Raw genomic sequence first — 11,837 nt, 5'->3', positions numbered from 1 at the left:
GTTACAAACAAGCATGCAATGAGTAACCTGTGCACACGTATTTTCTCTGGTTGGCAGCGTATCTGCAGGGGTCTAGGAATGTCTAGCACCCCTCCATAAGGGCCATACCAGTCTGCACTCCCATCAGCAACGTTTCAGATGCCTGTTAGCCCAGAGCCTCACCAACACAACATGTAGTCATACTTTCTTTTTTCCACTATTAGTAAGATGTCCATGTAGCTTTAATTTGCGTTTCTCTCATTATGAATGAAGTTGAACTTTCATATGCTTCAAGATCTAATTTATAGACTTATGAATTATATTCTTGGTCCACTTTACTGTGGTATTTGGTATTTTTGGTATTTTCTTCTTCTTAATCCTAAGAGTTCTTCACCTGTCAGGGATATTAGCCCATTATCTGTGAGATGTTGCCACCATTTTCTTCCAGTTTGTCAACTGCTTTTGACTTTGTTTGGAGTGATGTTTCCTCCGTGAAAAAGTTCTTTTGTTACATTTTTATATGGTCAAATTGATGAAATTTTCTTATTTTATCTGCATTTTAAGGCAGGTAATTTCCCAGCGACCAGGTCAAAGAGGCAGTCATCTATGTGTTTTTGTAGTATTTGTATGGTTTCAATTTTTACTTTTGGATCCCTGACCTGTTTGTTCATTCCTTTTTTTTTTTTTTTTAAGATTTATTTATTTGACAGACAGAGATCACAAGTAGGCAGAGAGGGTGAAGCAGGCTCCCTGCTGAGCAGACAGTCCCACGTAGGGCTTGATCCCAGGACCCTGAGATCATGACTTGAGCCGAAGGCAGAGGCCCAACCCACTGAGCCCCCCAGGTGCCCCGTTTGTTGATTCCTATGTATCCCGTGAGGCATGGATCTAATTTTATGTTTTTCTAAATGATTAACCAGTTGTCTAGCACCATTAAAAAAAAAAAGTTCTGGGCTTTCTATCTTATTCCACAGGTGTGACTACTGCCCTGATTTAATCACAGAAGTTTTATAGTTTGCTTTCATGTGCAGAAGGGCTAGTCTCCTCTTTGCATTATTCTCTTTTTGAGGAAACATTTTCCTGGGTAGTCTTGTATGCAATTATTCTAAAGTACATATTTGAATGAAATTTTAATGACAAAATTTGATACTGTCAAGTGTCAAAATGAAAACATCAAGAACAGTTTCCGGGGATGTAAGGCACCTTAGAAGTCGAGAGGCGTGGCTGGGCCTCATCCCCTGGGGTCACCCTGTTACTGCCGGCTTTCTTCTGACGAGCACGTGGTTGCACCATGGAGAAAGGACCTAGGAGAGCTGCTCTGAGCGCCGCTCTTCTCCCTGTACAGTTCCCTGTAGCAGTTAATTGCCTCGCTGACTGCTCTTGAGACTTGCAGTTTCCACTTGTCACCAGGACTGTTACTGGCAAGGACTTGCAAGCCTGCTTCGAAATGTGAGAAGGCTGCGGATAGCTCTCCTGCAGTTAGCTGGCGCAGGGCGGGCGCGGCATCTTCACTCTCCTCCTCTCCCGAGGGCTCCTGCTCCAGCTGCATCAGCTCCTCGTTTGAGAGATCGTCCTCGTGAGACCTCAGCAACCGGTCCACATCGGCTTCTACAACCTCTTCAAAAGCCATGTTCCTGGCCAGGGTCACAATGTTCTCTTGAAGCTGTGCAATGTTATCTGTTTGGGAAACACTCCGGAACTGAACACACTCTGGCCAAATCTTCTTCCACACACTGTTCATTGTTGCCCGTCTGAGCTCCTCCCAAGCCACTGCAATGTTGTCTACAGCATCCATGATGCTGTAGTTTCTCCAGAACTCCCTGATCATGGCTGTGTCCTCTCCGTCTGTTGCCTCTAGGATGTGCTCAAAAGTTCTTCTCATGTAATGAGCTTTGAAAATAGAGGTTATGCCTTGACCCATGGGCTGAACTAAGTCGGCAGTTCTGTCGTGAAGATATTCGACTCTTACGTTATCAGACAGATCACCCAGATTAACCGGGTGGCACGGTGCATTATCTAGGATGAGCAGTGCTTTGTTGGTGAGATGATTTTGGGCACAATATTTTTCTATGGCAGGGCAAAAGAAGTATGTGAACCATTCCTGAAAGATGGTCCTGGTTGCCCATGCCTTTTTGTTTGAGCGCCAGATCACAGGTAGATTGGGCTTAGAGTACCCTTTCAGAGCCTTGGGATTTTCCAAGTGGTACACCAGTAAGGGCTTCAGCTTAAAGTCCCCAGCTGCATTGCCACCAAGCAGCAGCATCAGGCGGTCTTTGGAAGATTTAAAGCCTGACTCGGCTTTCTCTTCCACAGAAATAAACATTCCTTCAGGCATTCTCTTCCAGTAAAGCCCTGTCTCATCAACATTAAAAACTTGCTGAGGGCTGTACTCACCTCCTTCGATGATGCTTCTCAGCACTTCTGGATACACGTCCTTGTGTCCCGGCGCTGTGCTGCTCACCGTGAAGTGGGGCAAACTGTGGCGCTCTTTGAATCTCACAAACCACCCTTTGCTTGCACTGAACTTCTCTGCGGGAGACCTTCCGCCTCTTTCACGCTGCAGGTCATCAAACAAACTCTTGGCCTTCTCCTGAATGATGGTGACGCTCAGGGGCATGTTTCGCTGGCTCTGGTCTTCAAGCCACACGTGCAGCAGGCGCTCCATGGTCTCCATGATGGCACTTTGGTGGCGAGTCAACCGGGAGGCTCTCAAGGGAGTAGCTACCTGTGAATTTGCTTTGATTTTTTCTTTATTATCTCGGATTGTAGCCACGGTAGAAACAGCGAGGCCTAAGGCCTTTGCGATCTGGCTGAGCTTTTCACCCACTTCAAATCGTCTTAAGACTTCCAATTTTAGGTCCAGGGTAATTGCCTTCCGTTCCCTTTTGGCATGTGGGATGACCGCTGCATTCAGGGGCCTTTTCCCAGGCATCTTTGCCTCCAAAATGCAGTAAAATCACAGCAGTCTCACGTGCCAGTGTGCTCGTGGCTACTCTATGCTCCGCGGCTAAATCTGGGAGAAGAAATGTGCTGCCAGGAGGCGCAGGCAGGAGCCGTGACAAGGTCAGCAAAGGCCGACCGGGCCCGCTGTTGCAGAAACCGGCTGGCTCCCGCTTGACGGGCACGCAGGCGGCGTGGGCCTGCGGTGTCGGGGCGTCCACTTGGCGGGCAGCCGGTCTGCAGGAACATGAGAGCCTGGCGGGTCCCGTGACCCGAAAACAAGTCGGTGAAGGGGCTAGTGCGGCCCAGCACAGCCCGAGTCGGAGCCCTCGTTTGAGGCGCGCATGGACGCGCAGCAGCGGCTGGGGACGCGGCTCCCGAAGGGGCAGCAGCGGCCGGGGACGCGGGCCGGAGCCGGGCTGTTCTCTGCGCAGCCGCAGTCCTCTGGAGGACCCGGGAAGTCGGCGTCCTGGGAGGCGCCCGGCCGAAAATCAGTCGGCAGTCCCAGCATCCGTCCCCCTAGCGGGTCGCCGAGCTTTCTGCGCGCCACCACCTGGGTGGGACAAGACAGCGCGCGCGTTCCGGTCCCTGAAAAGTCCCGTGATAGCGTCCGCACGCGCGGAGAGGTCCCGCGCTGGTGCCGGGTCCTTACTGCGCACGCGCGAGGCCTCCGGCGCGCGGGGACAGGCTCCGGGATGGGGCGCTATGGTGCGCCAGGGCGCGCCGGGGCGGCGCGAGGTCGGGGGCGGGGACTGTCTCACAGGCGGGGGGCGGCGGTGGCCCGAGACGCGGCAGGACGGCGAGGCACGGGCGTGATGGCCCTCGGAACAGCCTAGCAGGTGAGCAGGGAGGTTCTACCCGCCGGTGTCCGGCGGCGGCGGGTGGGCGCTAAACGCCGCGGTGACGCCATCTGGCTTTGCCGGTCGTCCCCGGGTAGGGGCCGTGGTGACGCCATCCGGCTGCGCCGGCCGTGCCGGGGTTAGAGGCCGGGGGAACGGAGGAGCGGGCTTAGCTGCGGCCACCGCGGCGGCCACCCCGGCGGCCTCCGCGGGCGGCCCCCTTGTGAGTGTTAAAGTCCGTCTTACGCTGGAGAGGAAGTGTAAGACTGGAACTGGCCAGGGGCTTTCCTCCCCTTGCCGTTCAGGTCTGCCCTGCTCCGGCGCCTCCGCCTCCCGGGACTCCAGAGCGTGGGCCTTTCCCGGGCCCAGAGACGAGGAATAGAATGCCGTGTTTTAAGGTGGTTCTAGTTCTTTCTTTCTTTTTAAGATTTATTTATCATAGGGGCGCCTTGGGGGGCTCCGTTGGTGAAGCGTCTGCCTTCGGGTCGGGTCATGATCCCGAGATCCTCCGATCGAGCCCCGCGCCCGGCTCCCGGCTTGGCGGGGAGCCTGCTTCTCCCTCTCTCGCTGCTCCTGCTCTATCTCAAATGAATAAATAAAATATTAAAAAAAAAGATTTAGAGAGAGCAAGGGCAGGGGGAGGCAGGGGACAGAATCTTCAAGGAGATGCCCCGCTGAGCGAGGAGGTTGAGGCAGGGTTCCCTCTCAGGACCCGTGAGATCATGACCTGAGCCCAAACCGAGAGTGGGTGGCTCTGCCGCTGAGCCACAGGCGCCCGCGTTCTGTTTCTGTATTGATTGATGCAGCCGTGGGCAGCGATCCCGGTGACTTAATTTTTTCCCTAATGCACAAACACGGAGTTTCTGAATTTTGGTCCAAGAAAAATATCGTGGTTGTCAGACAGTAGTGAAAGAGGAAGAAGGATTTCATGGATTCATTTTCTGTCCTGGCTTCAGTAGTAGACGTTTCCCTTTCATCCCTATTCATTCTGGAGGTGGTGCGAGTCAGTTTTGTTTCTAGAAATAGCAGTGACAACAGAGCCTTTTACCTTTGGCATCTCAGCATTGCAGAGGGCTGTTCTAGTTCAACCGTGGAAGTCAGTAGCTGATGTACCTCACACGTGTGTCACGAGTCACTGAACTTCTGTGGACCTCATGGAAGTCTTAGTTATGAAGCAGCTTGGATGATCTTGGCGTTTTTTCCAGACTGAGTCATTCATCTCTTGAGCATCAACAAGCTGGTGACATCATGGTCTACAGGACAGGCAAGTGCCCTGCCGCATGGGCTGCTCTGCCTTATTTGTAGACTGAAGAGGGTGTGCCAAAGCTGGAGATGCAGTCGCGATCTGCTGTATAGTTAGAAGAGGAGCCCTAGCATTAACACTTCTCAAGGGAAGCTTATGTTCCAGAGGCTTCCATGCAGGTACTTTCTCGTTGGTGATCTTGCTGTTCTATCCCTGCTGGGGATAGAGGAGAACCAGAGAAAAGCAGGTCCCATGGCGTGTTAGGTGGTTAAATGAGGTGCAAAGGGAAAGGAAGTAGAAGAAGGGAAGTAGAAAATGAAGAGAAGGTAATAGAGAAGGGTGGATGCCATGTTATTTGAGGTGGACCACGACCTGAGCTGACGTCAGACACAACTGACTGAGACCCCAGGGGCTTCCCCATCTGAATTTTATTTATTTTTAAAATTTTTATTATTTTTCCATCTGAATTTTAAAAGACCCAGATGTTACCATATGGTTTCACTCGTGTGGAACATGAGGAATGGTGTGGAGGACCACAGGGGAAGGGAGGGAAAACCAGATGGGAGGAAATCAGAGAGGGAGACAAACCGTGAGGGACTCGAGTCTGGGAAACAAACGGAGCATTAGAGAAGGGGGGGCAGTGGGGGGATGGGGTGACCAGGGGATGGGCATTAAGGAGGTCACCTGTTGTGATGAACACTGGGTATTTCACGCAGCTAAAGAATCGTTGAACACTACGTGAGAAACTAATGATGTGCTGTATGCTGGCCAATGGAACGTAATACATACATAAAGGAAAGCCTCTGATAAGAGATAGCCGCAGAAATGCTGGCTCTTCGCAGAGGTTCTGCGCTTCCTGGGTGGTCTGCTGAGCTGCTGCTCCTGGTGTGCTCCCGCGGACCATGCAGATGCCTTTCCCACCAGGACCGGCTTTGACTTCACCCACACAGAGGTCCGGTGGTGGAGTGTGAGGATGGCGTGTTTGGTTGATGTCTTTCATAATGTCTGAAGAAGGAAATTACAGTTTGATGAAGGACCTGCTGTTGTCGCACCGTAGAATTGTGTTCTCTTCTCCCATGGGGGTGTTCCCTGGGGATGACAAGGATTTCCGCAGTCTGGTGTTTTGGGGGCTGGTGTTGCCATGGGACTTTTCAGTGGCTGGATTCTGGGAAGGAAATCACCTGGAAGCACGTCGTGCGGTGGTCCCTGGCAAGAGGTCTGGCGAGGGGAGTTTACAGTCCTTTTACCCCTGTGGTGTGTGCACGTGCATGTGCTCTGCAAGTTCTAGCCCTGAGAAGCCCCAGCCTTGGGGTATGGACGAGACACCCTTGGACTTCTTCCAGGAACTACCTTACTGAACACTGTCGTGCCCACTTTCCTCCCGGGTGCATGTCCCTTTCACACCACGGCCTGACTTCCTCGTTCCTTGGCTGTGACATGTCGTCCTGCCCTGTCGCCCCCAAGCAGGACAGACCCGACTGTCGACTCCAGGCTCTGTGCGGGCTGGCAGTGCCTTTCGCTTCTCTGGGGTGCTGAGCATGGGCGAAGTGAGTGTAAACCTCAGGAGGAGCATAGGGCTTGGTCCACCTTTGCCCGCTACCCTAAACACCACACTGTTAAGATCAGGAATCCTATGTGATGGTGTTTGTAGGAAACCATGGTTTCCCACCAGGCATTACGGTTGAGGTCTTTGTTGTCTGTCCACGTGTCTGTCCTCAGAGAGGCCCTTGCTCCCTACAGGGGAGGGGAATGGTAGCTGCCACTCCTGTCTCCCAAGGGCCTGCCTCCTGCAGGAGAGGAGGGGTGAGACAGGGGTCCTCCCCTGTCTGTGTTCTGGATGGATTCCAGAGTTCCGCTGAGGTCTGGCATGGCTGACAGTGACATGCTTGTTCTGAGGCATAGGCCAGAGGACTGAAGGGTGAAGTGTTCCCTCCCCAGCTTGCCTCCTGCAGTCCTGTGCTCAGTCCCTCTGGTGCACAGTGGTGGCAGACTCTCCCCAGGCTCCGTCCACGTGCCCTCTCCCGTGTACTTGGAGGAACTGTCATGTGGGCTGGGAAAGTCCAGCCGGGAGTCGGGGCGGGGGGTGCTGCACTGTCTCCCGGCCCTCTGCCCCCTCCGGAGTTGTGATCTCACAGCGTGTCCCAGAAGTAAGGAAATTTCCTCACAGCCACCCCTGAGCCCTTGATGCGTTTCCACGCCCATGATCTGGAACAGATAGCCTTTTGTGAAGGGCTTATTTGGGAACGAGAAACTACAGTATCCCGAAACTTAAGCAGCAATCTTTGATTTAAAATAGCTTTGCTGTTTTATCTAATTAAAATATATTTCATGCCTATGACAAAAACATTTGGGAAATAAAACTATAAAGAAGGAGCATCCTGCCCTTAGTGAGGGTGAGCTTTTATTGCGACCCTCCTTGCCTGTTTTGTCCCCTGCGTCCCAGGCTTCCTCATGTTGAGCTGTACACACAGATGATAGTGTGCTGTGTTGGAGAAATTAAGACAGGTCACCTGGGGAGTGATCCAGACAGAAAGAGACTGGAGCCTGAGGGGGGCTGTGAGGATGCCCCCAGCTCTTATCTCATGAGTGTGAGGGTTGTTGGGGTCTTACCGCCTGGGGAGTTTGTCTCAGAACCTGAGCTGTTGGGTTTCTTTGAGGACCTTCTTTAGCGAGTATTAGGCTGTACAATGGGACCATTGAGCTTTGTGGGGCAGTCATGAGATGCTGGAGCTGGGAACACGTCCTCATCACACAACCCTGAGTCTTTACTTACTTTCCAGAAACAGCTATGTTGTAATGGTTTGAGATGCTTTTGAGAGCAAATGAATAGCAAAATGAAATGGGGCACGCCCCTGAACTGTGTCTTTGAAGAGCTTCCCAGAAGGGCATGTCTGCTTGTAGATGGCTGGGGGTAGCTTGTGGGCCTTTGGGACTGAATTTTCCTTCTCCCTGGCACTGTTTTCTTGTGGTGGCTGCCATTGGGCGGACGGAAGGTTCCTGAATCTGCTCTGGCTGTAACATGGCACCGTATTTAGTGTAAGACTGTTTGCATGCCTTTTGGATTTTTATTTTTTATTTATTTATTTTTATTTTTATTTTTAAAAAAGATTTTATTTATTTATTTGACAGAGAAAGAGAGAGAGATCACAAGTAGGCAGAGAGGCAGGCAGAGAGAGAGAGAGGAGGAAGCAGGCTCCCCGCTGAGCAGAGAGCCCGATGTGAGGCTCGATCCCAGGACGCCGGGATCATGACCTGAGCCGAAGGCAGAGGCTTAACCCACTGAGCCACCCAGGCGCCCTGCCTTTTGGATTTTTAAAAAATACATATTTATTTGAGAGAGAGAGATGGAGAGAGGGAGGGAGGGGGAGTGAGCATGAGCCAGGGCAGGGGGCAGACTCCTTGCCAAGTAGGAAGCCCAGTGCAGGGCTTGATCCCAGGACTGTGAGATCATGACCTGAGCCGTCCACAGAGGCCTTACCGACTGAGCTGCCCAGGCACCCGGCAGTATGCAGTCTTAACGCCTGGACATACCAGGCTTCCATTCCTGCTCCTGAATTGGTTTCTGTGTATCAAAATGGTAATAGGTTCATATTGCTGGCTGAAAGCGTTCCTTTTATTAGGAGAGTGACAGCCGACACCCATCTGTCTGCCGAATACAGGCCACGACAGAGCTGTGGGCTGTGCCTGTGGGCTGTGACCGAGCATGGAGGCCCGTGGTTAGCTGCTCAGTGCCCTGTGTGTCACCTCTGCTGTTCTCTGTCTTACATGGACAAACGGTTTGTGCCTGTCATTCCTGCCCCTGGGACGGCATCTGAGGTGAGGGGCAGGTTCAGGGGTAAACAGTCCTGCAGTATGGTGTTTTTTGTTTTTGCTTTTTAAATTTTTAACTTTAATTTTTATTTTTTTCTCAGTTCAGGTTTAATAGAAACAACAGAAGATCAGAAGTGTTGCCCTACTACTGTACATCGCAGTTGGCCTGCCCTGTAACACAGTTCAGGCCATTCTCTCCAGAGGAAGAAAGGCTGGACTCCCCAGTCCCTGCAGGAAAGGCCTGTCCCGTCTCATACGACATCTGCACAAAGTTGAAAGTCTTGTGTTTTAAGCATGACAATAATACAAAAGAGATTTTGGTTTCATGGCCACCCACTGCAGCCCAGCCCTAAAATGGCCTGGCGCTCACTTCTGCTTAGAGGAATACTCTCTGCTCTTCTGGACATCAGGCTTGAAGGTATCACTGCCAGGCTTCCAACCAGCTGGGCACACTTCCCCATGCCTGTCGGTAAACTGGAAGGCCTGAGCCAGTCGCAGAGTCTCATCCACAAGCGGCCTATGGGTAGGTCATTTACAGTGATCTGCCTAAGAATGCCTTTATCATCAATGATAAAGAGGCCCCTGAATGAGATGCCTTCATCAGCCTTTAAGACTCCATAGTCCTGAGCAATGGTACGCTTGGGGTCTGATACACAGGGAATGTTCATGGGTCCCAGTCCTCCTTGTTTCTTGGGTGTATTGATCCATGCCAGGTGACAGAAATGAGAATCCACAGAAGCACCAATCACTTGACAGTAGAGTTTCTTTCTTTCTTTTTTTTTTTAATATTTTATTTATTTATTTATTTATTTAAAAATTTTATTTATTTATTTGACAGACAGAGATCACAAGCAGGCAGAGAGGCAGGCAGAGAGAGAAGGTGGGAAGCGGGAAGACCGATGCGGGGCTGGATCCCAGGACCCGGGATCATGACCTGAGCCGAAGGCAGCGGCTTAACCCACTGGGCCCCCCAGGCGCCCCGGCAGTAGTTTCTTAAATTCTTCTGCCCTGTCACTGAAAGCAGTGACCTCCGTGGGACACACAAAGGTGAAGTCAAGAGGGTAAAAGGAGACCACAGCGCGTTTTCCTTTGTAGTCAGACAGGCTGAGCTCTGAACCGGCCATCTGGCGTAACAGCCGTGGCTTTGAAGTTAGGGGCAGGGTGCCCACTTTTGGCATTTCCCGAAGACATCTTGCCATTGGCCGCTCTACGAACAAAAACGCCGAAGACAAGCCAGGAAGAAGACGCCCGTTTTTGCTTTTTTAATGGAAAGTATAGTTTTCTGTTTTTTTTTTTTTTCAGAAGAATGCATCTCCTGGTTTCACTACTGAATAGCAGCCTGTGTGACGGTAGTGTTTTAGTGCTTTGGCAGGTATCTGTAGCCGTGTTCCAAGATGGGCACTGTCCCAGTGTAGGACTCGTCACTGTGATTCGGTTTGTCAAGTGACACGTGAGAACCACGAGCCAAGATTGAGGTGGCGAGAACACCATCAAGACGAGAAGGAAGGGACGGAGGCAAAGTTGAGTGGTTGTTGGAGCTTGTCCTTCATGCCAAACCAGAGCCTCTAGTTTGGGGGCCGCGACAGAGGCTGGACTCCAGCTCTGTTGAAGGAGGAGGAGCTGGGAGGAGGCCATGGCTGTGGACGGCCGCCTGAATCTGCTCTCGCTTCTTGGGTCCTGGGGCAGTTTGTGTGGCCCAGCATCGGCGGTGCTGACACCTGGGAGTGAGCCTGGAGGCCGCTTATGGGAGCTGGTGCTGAAGCCCCCAGCCCGGCGGCAAGGGTCTCTACTACCGAGAAGGGTGGGTGAACGGCAGGGGCTCCAGTCTGGGGAACAGCTCAGTGCCTGACGGGCTGTGGAGCTCACTTCCTTTAAGCATGTACTATAGGCGTCTGCTGGTTCAGTGTTTAGTCAACATTAACTCTGTTTTTATTGAGGAAAGAGTTGGCTGGGAGAAACACTTAGCAAGGCAGTGTTAAAGACACACCATCACAGGCTGGGTAGGGCTCCGCTGAGAGGAGGCTGTGCTGAGTCTGGTGGGGGCCATCCTCCCAACCCCACAGGCCAATTCCAGGTGTGTGGGCTGAGAGCCTCAGGACGGGGGGAGGGCTGCATGCTGTGTCTAGGCTCGGACATGTTTGTTTTTGTTTTTAAGATTATTTATTTGAGGGGCGCCTGGGTGGCTTGGTCGGTTAAGTGTCTGCCTTCGGCTCAGGTCATGATCTGGGGTCCTGGCTTAGAACCAAATCGGGCTCCCTGCGCCTGCCGCTCCCCGCTGCTTGTGCTTTCTCTCTCTCTCCCTCCTTCTCTTTCTCTGTCAAAATAAATAAAATCTTAAAAAAAAAGAAAAAAAGCTTAGAAAACGATTATTTGAGAGAGAGAGAGGAGGGCACGAGTTGGGGGAAGGGCAGACGGAGAGAGGGGAAGAGAAAGCAGACTCCCCGTTGAATGCAGGGGCTGCTGGCCTAACTGGGGGCTGACTTGGGGCATACTCCCAGGACCCCGAGATCACAGCCTTAGCTGAAGTCATCTGCTTTACTGAGCCACCCAGGTGACCCCAGGCTTTGCTCCTTTGTAGAGGAAACTGCTCCCTTGTATGGCAGAACCAGACATCAAAGCATTCTGCTCTTTACAGCCTTTCTCCCAAGGAAACTGACGAATGGTTTTCTTGGATCTTCCAGCTCTTTCTTGTAAAGCCTGGTGCCCCCTGCCTTCTCCTAGGGGGTATCCTCCTCTGTGTTGTGAGGAAGGTCCTCATGGGGGCTGGGTGTGGCGGGTCCTGAGGGGGCCTCATCCGTGCTGGGGAGACAACTGCCCAGGGTCTTGAGGAACAGTGTGGACATGCGATTTTTGGCTGTAGCTGGTTGTGAAGAGGCCAAGTTGGAGATTATGGAGTTTGTGAATTTCCTGGAGAATCCCAAGCAGTATCAGGACTTAGGAGTCAAAATTCCAGAGGAACTGATCTCAGAAAATGTGATAGTGCTCTGAGTGCCAAGTCAAAGCCAGAGCTCAGTATGGTTCAGTGT

General features: G+C 52.0%; 1 protein-coding gene and 1 long non-coding RNA gene across 5 annotated transcripts in view; one reads left to right on the top strand and one right to left on the bottom strand.

The window, feature by feature from the left end:
• Positions 1-1,231: 1,231 nt before the first annotated feature.
• LOC125089482 (tigger transposable element-derived protein 1-like) lies at positions 1,232-2,911 on the bottom strand. Its single transcript, XM_047711704.1, has one exon. It carries the CDS (start codon positions 2,909-2,911, stop codon positions 1,232-1,234), a length of 1,680 nt encoding a protein of 559 aa, XP_047567660.1.
• A 936-nt stretch (positions 2,912-3,847) lies between these two features.
• Positions 3,848-11,837, top strand: part of LOC125089122 (uncharacterized) — a 25,676-nt gene continuing 17,686 nt past the window's right edge. The window contains exons 1-6 of one of the 4 annotated variants that reach the window (XR_007123861.1): positions 3,848-4,156; positions 4,964-5,180; positions 5,718-6,217; positions 8,661-8,817; positions 8,913-9,334; positions 10,114-10,885. This is a non-coding gene — a long non-coding RNA (uncharacterized LOC125089122). The remainder of the gene's footprint in view (positions 4,157-4,963; positions 5,181-5,717; positions 6,218-8,660; positions 8,818-8,912; positions 9,335-10,113; positions 10,886-11,837) is intronic. The other 3 variants (XR_007123863.1, XR_007123862.1, XR_007123860.1) reach the window with 3 other exon arrangements.

Source organism: Lutra lutra, chromosome 17, assembly GCF_902655055.1.
Source record: "Lutra lutra chromosome 17, mLutLut1.2, whole genome shotgun sequence".
Lineage (NCBI taxonomy): Eukaryota > Metazoa > Chordata > Mammalia > Carnivora > Mustelidae > Lutra > Lutra lutra.
The sequence above is the reverse complement of the archived record's forward strand: the minus strand, read 5'-3'. Positions and strand labels throughout refer to the sequence as shown.